Source organism: Dermacentor silvarum, chromosome 9, assembly GCF_013339745.2.
Source record: "Dermacentor silvarum isolate Dsil-2018 chromosome 9, BIME_Dsil_1.4, whole genome shotgun sequence".
NCBI classification, from domain to species: Eukaryota; Metazoa; Arthropoda; class Arachnida; order Ixodida; family Ixodidae; genus Dermacentor; species Dermacentor silvarum.
In genome coordinates this window covers 93932576-93946479 of record NC_051162.1, presented here as the reverse complement: position 1 = coordinate 93946479, position 13904 = coordinate 93932576, and the positions used below count along the sequence as shown (strand labels likewise).

At 47.3% G+C, this 13904-nt stretch overlaps 1 protein-coding gene across 1 annotated transcript in view; it reads left to right on the top strand.

The window, feature by feature from the left end:
- The first annotated feature begins 12334 nt into the window (after positions 1 to 12334).
- Positions 12335 to 13904, top strand: part of LOC119463358 (serine/threonine-protein phosphatase 4 regulatory subunit 4) — a 48833-nt gene continuing 47263 nt past the window's right edge. Inside the window, exons 1-2 of the mRNA XM_037724172.2 lie at positions 12335 to 12825; positions 13414 to 13462. Of these exons, the coding sequence (XP_037580100.1) occupies positions 12746 to 12825; positions 13414 to 13462 (129 nt within the window). The 5' untranslated portion in view covers positions 12335 to 12745. The remainder of the gene's footprint in view (positions 12826 to 13413; positions 13463 to 13904) is intronic.

The following is a 13904-nucleotide window of genomic DNA, read 5'->3' as shown; positions in this document are numbered from 1 at the left end:
GTGGGGGGGGGGGGGGGGCGAAAAATTTCGGGGGGGGTTTGAACCCCCCCAACCCCCCCCTTGGCTACGCCATTGTGGTGGTGTCAAACAGTCACCTAGCCTGCTTTATTTATTCAGGTATTCCATACGTGGTTTTCATGTATGTATGGCGCAGGCCTGTCACTTTTTTCTTCCTCAAGGCAATCCAACCATTTCACGGCCAATAATCCCCCATAGTGGATCGGAGCCTGGCGATGCCTGCGATGGACACCGGTGGCGGACAACATCGCCAACCGAAACGTGCTATTGGAATGAGCCCATAATTGCTTACGCTGTAAAAACGTGATAGGCTTGCTTACACAGGTAGTCTTCGTCCGGTCCCTCTTCACATTCCATGTAGTTAACCTCCTTCCGTTGCCGTCTAGGGTAACGGATATCGCCGGAAGAGTCGCTGCCCGTAGAAGCTGCAATGAATCGGATATTAAAGGGTGCAGAAAGGCTTTTCTTTCGTTTCGGTGTCATAACACCCACCGAAATTTTGAGTACATAAAAAAATACAAACCAGTGCGAGCTCCTTATGAATCATATTAGCGCATGCGTCAATGTTCTCAATGGAAACGTATCTGTGCTCTTTTTTCACCCCGTACAAATAATAAGCTGTTACTCGTGGACACCAAGCAGCAGTTCGCGGCTTCGAGTCTAGGCTGAGGCCGCAGCACTGCGAATGGGCCAGGCGTATTTGGCCAGGATGCCAAAACACTCGTTTACTTATTGCTTCAGGCACTCATTAAAAAAAACATTCCAGGTGGCCACAATTAACCAATAATGTTCTACAAATATAGCTTGTTGCCAAGCTTTGTGATGTAAGGACCAAATTCCCAATCAATAAATCACTCAAGCAATCAATCAAATTTATGACGTCAAAGTGGCGCCGCTTCAGCGGCACACACTCACAGATAGGCTTGTTGGTCGATTCTCCGTCACTGTCATCGCACTCGGCGTAGTTTATCTTCTTCTGAGCACGACTGGGGCGCTTGGAGCCAGCGTCGCTTGCGTTAGCGCCTGTAACGAAGCGCACACTTGGAATTAGTACTGTGCAGGTAAACTCAAAAGTCACGCGTCAATATACCATCACTCCGATACAGCCACCGTCTAGCATGGCCGCACGCGTTTTGAACGTGTCATATTTGTTGTGCCGCGAATGCACCTGTCGCAGTTCAGCTGCACAAACCTGATATGCGACAGAGACTGTAACAGTTTATGCTAAAACACCCGCCGCGGTAGCTCAGTCAGCTCTGGTGTTGCGCTGCTGAGCACGAGGTCGCGGGATCGAATCCCGGCCGCGGCGGCCGCATTACGCGAAATGCGAAAACGCCCGTGTGCTTGCGTTGTAGTGCACGTTAAAGAACCCCAGGTGGTCAAAATTAATCCGAAGCCCTCCATTACGACGTGCCTCATAATCAAGACTGGTTTTGGCACGTAAAACCCCAGAAAGAAGAAGTATATGCTAAAACAATCTCAGATTATATTAGTTTAGGGTGAACTATCGAACTACACAACACCCAAATATACAGCCGTGGACTTGATATTTTAAATTTTCAGAGGAAGATGAAGATTTGAAGCAAATGAAAACGGACCAGTGTGGCAAGCTATACTGTGGGAATGGACAGTAGTTAATGGGATCTCTTGCATGAACACTGGAGCAGTTACCTTTCTTCGGGGACAGTCTCGCTGTTTTAAACCTCACGTTCTCTGGAACAAATGCTGTCATGTCATCGTGGTCAACCATTGACTGCGCCACACACAGTGACTCTTGTTTTTGAAGTAGTAGGTCCGCTAACCTTTCCGGAGCTTCATAAGAGAAGTTTTACTAATTATGCCCGTTTTAAGACTTGTTTGAAAGCAGCGTTTCATTCAATGAGGCACATGATATGGAGTCAAAAGGCTGATAGTTTATGCTCGGTATTGGAGGACCCTTGAAAACGATCTGAATTTGCAATGCATTCGAGTTAGAGTAATAGCCCTGGTAAATGGTGGTGGAATTATGGCTGCACTAGAGAATATTGGCGGAGAAAAGCTGCGTGGAAAAAGCTTCTGCACAACCAGTGTCCGACTAACTGGAACGATTACAAATGCATAAGCGGCCGCCTTTTAACGCACAGTTTCTAAAGCGAAGGATGAGTATAACATCAGGCATTTTGATTTATTGTCCCAAACATGTAACAGAGGGGCATTGTTCCGCTTTCTGAGATCACGAGAGATGATTCAACCATCAAATAATTCTGACTCACTTGTTCTCACGCCAAGTGAAATTACTGAGTTCTTGGAACAAATTGGCAAAAGGCTTGAGAGCCTCATCTTGCCTCCCTTGTCGGTCTTTTTTGCTTGGCTCTGTTTAAGATTTCGAGGAGGTGTCATTGACGGAATTGGTCTCAGTGGTTGTAAGTTTACCCACTGCTGCCCCCGGTCCGGATGGAGTTACCACCGCAATGATAAAAATGATGTATAAGGAGTATCCTGACGACTTATTGGCTTTTCTTAATAATTCTATAGAGATGGATTAGATACCATTTCAGTGGAAACTCGCGAAAGAAATATTATTGCTCAAAAATCAAGGTAGCGGGTATACACTGGCCAATATTCGGCCTATTTCATTAACGTCAAACCTTGTTAAGCTAGTCGAAAGAATATTACACGTCCCAATCATGAAGTTCAGGAACACCAGAGAACTGCTGAGCCCTTCCCGAATTGGTTTTAGAACAGCCTTGTCCATGTGGTGTGCGCACGCAGACATAGAGAGCCGAATTAATCTTGCACGGCGTCAGGGGAAATGTGCTGCACTGGTCACGCTAGATGTCGCCAAAGCTTATGACAGTGTCGAGCATTTAATATTGTTGGACAGAATGAATGAACTAGATCTTCCTGAATACTTTATAAGATGGACAGCCGAGTTCTAGAGGGGGAGAGAATTCTTCTGTGTTTGGAATGTGCTCACTTCTAGAAGATTTAGACAAACTTGGGGTGTGCCTCAAGGCGGCGTTTTGTCTGCCCTGTTTTTCAATAGGTTACTTAGTAATATTCCTTGTTATGCTGACGTAAACACACACGTTTACGCAGATGATATTGCATTTTGTGCTTCTCCAGACGACATTCAGTGTCCTTACAGAACATTGCAAGTTATATCTCAATACACTTAAACAATGGCTGGAAGGAATTCCCCTATCTCTCAACGTTAACAAGAGTGCTGTAGTGGTCTTTCCGATAAGGAGTCCAGTGTATCTATCTCTCTGTTATAGGAACGAATTCATCCCCCACGTTGCACTTACCAAGTACCTTGGGGTGGTTTATGACAGCAAACTCAATTGGCTACCGTATTTGGAGCATGTTGCTGCAAAAGGGGGCTGTGCTCTTGAAATATTACCACAGCTGAGCAATAATTGGTCGGTAATGCGAAGAGACACGCTACTAATGATATACAGCATGTATGTAAGGCCAATATTATAATTTGGGTGTGTTCTCTGGGTGTGTTCACCGGTGCCGCTTACAAAATTCCACCTATGTTCGAATAGAACGGGATGCGCTCCGCCTTTGCCCCGGGCCTCACCCAAATTCGCATTGAACGCCGTGCTGTACCTGGAAGCGCGAGTGCCATCGTTAATAGTTAGGTTCCGACTATTAACAGTGCAAACCTTCCTGCGACTACATGGATCACGTTTTAGTAGACACCAGACAGTGTTTATTAGTCAGCCCATTTTATTTTTAATGTCTATTGGCTCCGTTTTCATATGCCACTGGTGGTTCTTGCGCAGCCACTACTCGAGCCCTTGAATGCTAAACTCTAAATAAAATACCTCCATCAAAATCTACTACCGTCTCTCTAGAAATTATTTTCGATAAGTTTTTCCCGAATAATGCAAAATTTTTATCTTCACGAACTCTCAATGACTGGCTGGATGATCACTTCAGTCATATTCAGATCAACGCTTTAATAGCTACCGATTCCTCACAGAGCAACCAATTGAAGGCAGGTGTAGGAATTTTTGTCATTCGCTAGATTGGTCCTATTTCATTAGGCTTCCTGATTTTATTCCTATCTATACAGCAGAATTTTTAGCTGTAGTTTTAGCACTGTGCAGATTTAACCCCTCTCATTCATCAGTAGCTATTATCACCGACTCTCCCTATGTTCATTGCTTGCAACGCGTAGCGACTCAAAAAATTCGCAAGCGTTATATTTCTTGGCTCCGTCTTATTTGTGTTTGCTTCGCCTAATTTGGGTGCCTGGGCACAAAGGTTTGCCTTTGAATGAGTGTGCGGACACATTAGCAAAGGCTTCCCTGGGTGGCCCTATATAGTACCTGCCGTTCCCCCAACCGCCTATGTCACTGCCGCTAGGTTTAGGGTATTAACAATGATGAGCGAGATATATAAATCCAGTGTGGCTTCACCTTCGGACTACCACCATCTAATATTTCCTTGGAGCCTTAAATTCTGCCCAACACGCAAATTAGTGATTACACTAACCAGACTACGCTGCCGCATACCGACACTTAAAGTTTTATACACGTTGGGCTGGTCTGGCGGCATCTCCTTTGTGTATACAGTGCGGGGAACCAGAAACTATTGATCGCTTCCTCCTTGCACGACGACGATTCCCCTAAGTGAGAAAAATTATGCTCGAGACCCCTGTCGATATGCTTGGACTCAGCATGAACGTCCCCGTCTTGCTTTCGTTCGGAGCTTACACAATGGGGTACAACCACCAGAATGTTTGTACTACAAATGCAAAACTTTATTAGTGATTCCAATCGTCTGCCTTCCTAAAGCAGTAAATTACAATAATTAATTAGCTATTTTTTTGATTCACCTTACCATGAAGACTGTTCCACTTTGACATCATATCAGAATAAATCTTTCCCTGATATTTCTGGTTTTCTTTTTCTAAACTTTTCAAATCTATTTTCTCCGAACCGCCCAATTCTTGGGCGATCCCCCACGGTCGGTATGTGCCATTTGCACAGATGATGATCATCATCATAAATATATGTGGTCTCACACTGGAGCCAACGCCTCGACAATGGGACTTGTATCCGTCAAGTCAGTCGCGAGTGACGTGAAAGGATGATCTTGAAACTTGAAAGCGTAAAGCTTTCCTATTGGCTCTGTCCGCCATTATCGTGGTCGGCCGAAATTTCTCCGCCGATAGAATCAGGTGATGTTGGCATTGCAGGGAAGAGAAGAGGGGCTGCCACGGAGGTGTACACAGCTGAGAGGAAGTTGGTCAACGGGGCAGAGGGGCAAATGATCGTTAAAGTATCGAGGTGCAAAGCATCGTTAAGGCCTCCAGATGTTAGAAACAACCGAAGTATTTTCACAACGATCAATGCGCTACAAGAGACATTCAGAAGTGTCAATCTGTAAATGCTGCTATGGGGAATACTTACTCTTGTGGTCGGTTGCAGCACCAGCTGCGAGCTGCCTGTTGTCCGTGAGGACGGCGCGGTCTTTGACGGGAGCCGTCCAGGTCTTCTTGCGTGGAGCGAGTTTTACTGCACCGCTGTTTTCTTTGCCCTTGGCGCCAGTTTTGGGTGCCTATTATTAAGGACAAAAAAATAACTATGAATAATAATAGGAAGAAGAAAGACATACATTAACGCGAGTATGGCATATCAACTGAAGGAGACGCACGATGTCGAACGAAAGCGGTGTACATATAGTAAAAATACAGGTCAGTGGAGGGGGGCACAGTGCAGTCATGTTTAAAGGGGTCACCGGAGTTAAAAGATATTCTATACACTGTATGTAGCTGCTACGAAACACCAGCGTTTCGGATTCGTATTCACGAAATAAACATCCATGTGGCACTGCGCGCTACCAAAATGTTGACAGTCGTGGGTTCGAGCACCTTAACTCTATCTTATAATTAAGGTACGGTTAAGTAAGGCACTCTAACCCACGCCCTTTGTTTGTGGCACCATGTGGCATGTTGGCACCATGAATTTCGGTGTCATTGAATTTTGGTACCATAACGCCGGACGTCTGATTTTTCGACCCATTAGCCATCTGAGGGTTTCGCGCGCGAGCTCGACACCAGGTTCTGTATACACCTTTCCACCGTTTACATATACAGGGTGTCCCAGCTATCATGCAGCACGTTTTAAAAAAGGTGGAACAGCGTTACGCAAAGCAAACCTTGTACGTATTGTTTCCAGTGCAATGGAGTAGCCGACAGTAATTTTTTCGTTAGTGAGATTTAATTAGTTAATTGTAATTAATTATCTAACTCGAGAAGTACTGTCCTAATTGTCAAATTGTCAATGAGAAAATTGTAGAGAAACATGAAAAACTCCCGATACAGCTTTCTGTTGCTCAATACCGGCTACAAAAATGTGTTTTTCCGAGCGTGAAATGAGCCCGCGAATACACGCAAAATGCCTCGAGCGGCCAGCCGCTCTACAATGTAGACATTTTTCCCTCCTGCCTTGGCCATTGAACCCTTCCGTATTGTACAAACAAACAAATAAATAAATAAGGTCACCGTGTCCCCCGAAAGGTGAAGCATTGATAGCGATAGCAAAGTATTAGACAACTACATGAAGTAAGGTTTGTGGTCTTATCGGCCGTTTAAGCTGCAGTAAACGTTCGCTTACTAATTAAATTAACAAACATGATGTCAATTAAGCGCGCACAGGCGAACATGAACAGATCTCACTCGACGACTGCGAACACTCGCTGCGACAACGCTGGCATGATGATGAGAACCAGCAGCTGGGAGCAAACGATTCGCGCTGCCTCTCGCTCAACGCCTCTCCAAAACTTGAGCTTACGCGACCTCCAACTCTAGACTCCCGGGAAGACAGCGCACATGAAGCGACCAGCCATCTATGGTATCCCAGTGCTTTGCACCTGCCGCTGATCACTTCCAAGATATGGCGCGCCGGCCACGATGCGCTCAGCCTCACGGACAGCTATGCGCAGCCACGTCCGGACTAGAGGAGGAGACGCTCGCTTGGCTGCTACCCCCCCCCCCCCTCTCCTTTTCGCGAGCTTCATCACGTTACTGCGTGTTCGACTTGATGACGTCACACCCGCTTGATGACGTCACGTCCAACATTGGACAAGCGAGAGGACGGCGCGCATCAAGCCACCGTCTTTCTCGGCTCACGTACCCACTCACGCTTTCCATAGCAGACAACGCATGCGGCGTGGGGACGTAGTCTTACCGCACTTGGACTTTATACGGAACCTCACGGCGACGGCGAGAGTTCATAGCGGAGTTACGCGCGTTTGAAGATCTAAACACGGCCCTCGCTCCTTTCGCTCTTTCCTTTGCTACTCTCCTCGTCGGCTGGTCTATGCTCCTCGCCGAGTGCTCATCCAAATGTCACGTGACATACGACATCGCCAACGCGCTCTTCAACACATCTTCCGGTTAAGGCACGTCCACGCTAGCGGATATACACGAGACTACAGTGTAGTACACTGTAACGAGACGGTCGTTGAAGGGACCGCCAGTAGTTTGTGCGCAGGCGCGAGTACAAGTGGGTGCAAGAGAGAAAATCTGGGGGCTTTTGCTCCTTGAATATCTGACTTTGCCTAGGTACTACGGCGGAGAACTTTCTTTGGTCCATTTTGTAAAACTGTGGCTGCTGTTAAGGGATCGATGCTATTCCTAAATAAACGCATCACTGTTTTGATGATCCAAATATAACCTCACTATCAGGGAGGGAGCAGTCTACCTGACTGGAGCAGTATTTCTTTATTTGGGGTGTTGCTACGCAGCGCTCCGCAACGCCCCAACGACCGCCGCTTCGCGTCGGCGCCCGGCACCGCGGCTTCCGCCGCGGCACCGAGGCACAAACGAAAGCAGTAGCCGCTTGCGCAGACAGAGCCACCTACAGGGTGCTAAATGTGTTTCAACACATAGAAGTGCTTTCGTTCACGCGAATCTCCTGAACGGTGCAGTATGCACTGATAACCAATACATGAGCACGGAGTGCTTTGGAATTAAAGTTATCCGATTCGTCGTCAATCTCACAGGTTCAATGATCCCCTCGGGACTATCGCGCGATTTCCTGTGTTACCGTTGGAACAAAAAAAAACGCAGCAAACTCTCTAGAAACATCGTAGGAGCCCAAGAGAAAAACTTGTGCACGTCGCCATCAACGCAAATGCACATGCCGGATAGTCTAGGGACAAACGCATACAAAACGAGCAAAGGAAGTTCAGATATGCAAGGAGCAAAAGCCCCCAGATTTTCTCTCTCGCACCCGATTGTACTCGCGCCTGCGCCCTCCCCTTCTTTTCCCTTTCCTACTTTCTATCCCCCTTTTCCCGCCCCTTAGATGCCGAGCCGTGCTCCCTATAAGAGCTGCAGAAACATGCATCTTTTCTTTTTTCCTCAACCTCTACTACTACTACTACTACTACTACTACTACAAACTACTGGCGCTACTTCCAAAGACCGGCTCGTGCGGATATACTAGCGGCAAATATACCGACGGCAACCGGCCTCCAGCGCCGTAGAACGTCTGCCGCGCGAGAGGTGTCCAAAGTAGACGGCAGTTCGGCCGGCGCACCGCCCAACGCACGATCCACGGGCCAATCGACGACGCGCGAAGCTGCACGCCTCCTCCATGCACAGCGACGAAAACGTCGGCTGCTGCTTCTGTTCCAAGCAAAATAATTTCCGCTAGATAAAGCGATGCATAAATTGTACATTTTGTTAAAAACGATATCCTCTGTCAAACGTAAAACACGACACGAGAGCTTCGATACTTGTCGAGCTCAGCTGCAGTGCACGGCTACCGACGGCAGACGACCGGCCGGCCCGGCTGTGCTCGCATCGCAGCTGATCGCAGCCGACGGCGCCGCCATTATCAGCGTGTTTTCTTCCTTGTGTACAATTATTGTGAAGAGTGATAACAACGGCAAGAAAATATTGCGGCTTGTGAGCGTCGGCGATTTATTCCAAAGCGCCGTCCGCTTTAGTAAACCGGAGAAGGCCTAGCGACGATATCGGCGCCGTCGAGCGATTGGCGGCGGTGAGGCTGCCGCACAAATGGGTCCCGGTGTCAACCGCTCTACGACAAGAGCCGTTAGCGAGGAAAAGCGCCGTCGAACGGCGGCCCGCGAATGGCAAACGGTGTGCGGCGAGGTGCCGGTAGCGTGGACGGACCTCAGCGGCGACTTCGCGCTTCTCGGCTACCCGCTGTTACTTCCGTGCCGACCCGTGCCCATGCGAAGCGTGCCGCTATGGCCCCTGTGTTGCGCGCACACGTCTAGAAAGGCCAACACTACTGTCGCACTCTGTTCGCGCAGCTAATCAGACCGCTAAGCACGACTGTGTTTTTGGAACGTGACCGATTTGGCGCTTGCGTTTCGGGCTGTAATTTAACGCTTCGCAAGTGCGCACAAGCGAGCAAAACGACGAGAAAGAGCAGGGAGCGCGCGTACCTGCTAGCAGACTAACCGGAAGTCGTAGGTTCTTGCTCGACCAATCGACATCGTCGCTCCGGTTGACATCACCAGATGCACCCTGGTGACGTCACGATGACCGCTGCGGATACCGGAAAGGCCAGGAGAGGAGGACGGCATTGTTTTTTTTTTTTTTTTTTTTTAATTATTTTGTGGCGCGCCCGCGGCGCGTAGCACTGCAGCGTTTGGTATCGTTGATCGTGACGGCATTCTGAACTCGATGCGCGTGTTTACTTGAAATCTTTAAAAAGTATCGGAGGTGGTTTAGGGGCCCTTTAAGTGTTCATACAATTGCTATCGGAATAATATTTTTTTTTCATTTAATCTGAATTTCCTTCTCTCTTGCCCACACAAGCGGAATATAGCATAGCCCGGAACCAAAGCTCCTCTTTTTCGAACCTCTCCGCGCCTTTCTCTTCAATAAGGCTTGCGAAGTTTGTTTAGCTTTGGTTATCGGCGTTATTCGAATAAACTTGGGAAAATCTTGAAACTGCGGACGCTTTCAGGCAGGAATTTTCCATTAACCAAACAGCACAACTCTTTAAAATCAAGTAATTTTGAACTCTTGGAAAAAGCAAACTTCGGAGCCTGTGCCCAAGTCCGAACATCAAGCATAGACCACCGCCTTCGACGCCTACAGTAAATCAAGAAATACGGATGTCATTCTCCGCGAGCAACTGGGTGGTCTTCCCGAGGAATTCGGTTAGTCCGCCGCTTCAAGCTTGCGGTGCTTTCGCTTGTCATAAAATTTGAAAGATAATATCAGTTTGGAAAGGGACGAGATTTACAGGGTTGCTAATTTCCACATTTACCGGCCGTGGTGGCGTACAGTGGCTTTGGTGTTGCGCTGCTAAGCACGAGGTCGCGGGATCGAATCCCGGCCGCTGCGGCCGCAGTTCGATGGGGACGAAATGAAAAAAAAAAAAAAAGAAAAAAAATCACCAGCGCTTCCCCTGTCGGGAAAATGGGGGTAAGCGAAGCTTGTCGTTCGTGTATCTGACCTTAATTCGTGGTGATTTTCTTCCTTTCTCTCTCTTTATTTCTCTCTCTATTTCTCTAAATGAAGTTCATTGTCTGTCTGTCTCACTATTTCTCTGTATTTCTTTCTCACTCACTCTCTCTCTTTCTTTCTCTCTATTTCGCTCTCTTTTTCTTGCTTTCTTTCTCTTTCTCAATTTCTTTCTCCCTTTCTCTTTCTTTCTCTCTATGTTCTTCTCTCATTCTCTTTCTCTCTTTCTTTTTTGTCCCTGGTATGTGCCATTGAGCTTGGACCCTTTCTTCACTATCGCCAGGATCGGCCCACTACAGGCGGCCAAAATTAACCCGGAGTTCCCCCACTATGGCGTGCCTCATAATTATATCGCGGTTAATTTTGGCTTGTAAAACCCCAGAATTTAATAATAAATAATTCCCGCACTTTTGCTAACAGTTCATCGCAAAAGGCAGAAGAAAAACGCGCTTAAAAACCGTGTGCCTACCTGTGCGGTGTTGGCTGGCTTCTTCGGCTGTTGCGTTTCGCTGCGGGATTCTGAAACCAAACAATCGTTTCACGATACGACAAAAAACACAGGCGGTGTTTGCGCCGTGTTTACTGCAAGTTCTTCATAATTATATTTGTATTTACGCGCGGGCACTTGGCGATATGTATTATGACAGGTGTAGCCGGGTAGTGTAAACAAAACAAAATTACGTTAACTGTGCAGTGGATGTGCAAAGGATATTCAGTGAATGTCACTGCAGTCACTTGGGTACAAATATATTTAATCGAGAGAAGAAAGGTTGCCGCGGACGTGATTGCCGGACAATAATCTATACGAAGCCCTTACAGGCGCCTCATAAAAACAAAATGATCGAATAAATACATTTATAAAATCCCCGCAGCAGATGTAAAGTTTGCCCTAATCAGTGTGGACGAATTTCCTAAGAGCCCGCTGGAATTTTTGGGGCGACATGCTAGAAAGGCACCGGTGGCAAGCTTTAAACAGCTGTGCGAGAGTTAGGGGGGCAGATTCGCATTTCCGAAGTACAGGGACGCACGAGAAAAAAATACTCACGAGCTCTTTTCTTGGCCCCGGGTTTTGGTGCCACCGGCTTGGGCTTCATAAATTCCGGCATGGCCGGTTTAAGGTCTGAAAAGTTCAATGTTATGAGTAAAAAAAAAAAAGCAAATGGATAAGGCTAGAGTTCCAAACATGGCATTCCACGGGGAAGAAGCTCCTTAGAGTTCGCTTACCCAGCGCGACCATGACGTCGTAGTTCCTTTTGATGTTCGCGTATCGCTCCCTCGTCAAATCCGGCATCTCTGCCCACTCTTGGTCAGTGAAGTAGCCGCGGACTTGGCGCAAATATTCGTTTTCGGACATTGTTTCGCAGATCTAAACGCACGGAACAGGAGCACCGACGGGAAGCTGCTCTGAAGTGTCGTCTGCTCGGAGGTTTGTCCGTTGGCGCTGAATATATAACGGCGATAATCACATTTATACTGAACAAAATTTGTTATTAGGTTTCATACAGTGACTTTTTTAACAACATAAATACTTTAATACTTTAAAATTATTAGCGTTAAGTAGTTCTCGTTGTAGCCACTAGGACAGGTATCGGCAGTCGGAAGCAAACAGGACGCGGCAGTTTCGCTTTTGCCTAGACGTTGCACCGGTTGCGATTGGTACGGGCATGGGTAAACGAGCGATGTGCTAGAACTCAGTGCTACCAACTGTCGTGGTCAAACCCATCTATTTCCTTCTTTGTTCTTCATCTTACAAGTAAAGCAACCCGTCTGCATTCCGGGTTGGAGGAAGACAGCATTGTTTACTCTTACTTGGGCATCGCCACTGGCAGCAGCGCCACCGCATAATACCGTGCTTGATTGGCAGTGATGTCCTATCATCATCGTCGTCTTGTTTCTTGTTTTTGCACGTGTTGCCCTCGCAGATGTTTTGATTTTGCAGTTAAGAGCTGGGGGCACCGACGAATCGCGACTTTGAGGGTTCGTCCTTGGGAGTACCTTCCGCCTCACCTAGCACTACGGGAAACGAAACAAATGAAAGAACGTTTGCGATTCTCCGCTTCAGTGGATATTGTGTGGTGCTAACGACGAGGCTCCGAACACGGGGAAATGCCTACTCGTTCGCGTAGCGCGCTGACTGCGCTGTGGCCGCGCGGTCCAGCCTTGCACGACGTCGCTTCAGGATGCTCTTGACAACTAGCGCAGCTGAAGCGGGCGATCGACTGTTGTGTTGTTGATGAGCTCGTCGCCCGGGCCCCTCTATGAAGAGTGCTAATTTGGGCCATGGTGCCAGCGAACGTCTCGGAGCCTCGCGAGATGACTTGCCCGTCGCCGCCTTTGATGCCGGCTGAGGACGGTTGCAGGTATGTCAGCCTCGTAAGCTTCGATCTGTATCAATAGCCAAGGCCCGTGGATTGCGGTCCAGTGCTATACCTAAGAGGCAAACATTGTAGATACTCGTGTGTCGATCGTTCGTAATTAGCGTCAAACGCATGCGCTGCAACTCGGGTCTGAAAGCTCCGTGCGTAGTTCGACGTTCACGAGTACCACGCGCTGTTAATTAAATGTGCGACAGTTATGCGTGCGCGAATTGTTTTGTACTGTTTTTTACGCACTAGCAGTTGGGCGAGTTTTGAAATGTGCACCTCAGTTAGTGCGTGCAAAAAAGACGTTATGTGAAGCTTCACGTTTAAACCTGGCATGTTCTCTAGCTTTGTTTCCCGTCAATGTCAGTGTTTAAAAATGTTTTGCATTGGCGTCCGCGACCAAGAAATTGCCCTTTTCTTACATAATTTGCGTAATTCCGTTTGCTTTTCCTTCAGTAAATGGCTTCCTTTTTACGGCTATCCGGGCGTTTATGAAAATGGTGTTAAATTATGACAGATGAGCACTGTGTGTGCTTTTGATCACTTGAACCTGTAGCACGGAATTGTAATTTATTCATTTGACAGATGCCCTAATGAGCATGGAGCACAGCCAACCTTGCAGCCACCACCACAGGTAAGAGTGCATTGCACGGACAACTGCGTGTTGCCATGAAGCTTGCTGAGGCAGTTGAAGAAGAAGACAAGACAATCAGCAGTAAGGGGGCCGGAGGGCAGAAGAGAATAAAGAAGTTAGAAATGGCGACATGAAGTGTACTCTGTCTGTTTATTATGTGCAGGCTTGTTACATAATTTGAGGCAGAAGAGAATAAAAAAGTTACAAATGGTGCCACGGAAAGTACACTGTCTGTTTATTATGCGGGCTTAGTTCGTTTATACATGTATTTGCATGATGAGTTCACATTCTACACTTTTGGAGGTGAGAGGTGTCTGAATGGAAACACGTATATTGTGTTCACTGTATACAGTGCATAAGCAGTGAGCAGGGGCCGTGAGAGTGTCAGTGGCAAGATGAAATTTGTTTGTGCATAATGATGACCAAATGACTGCCTATGTTT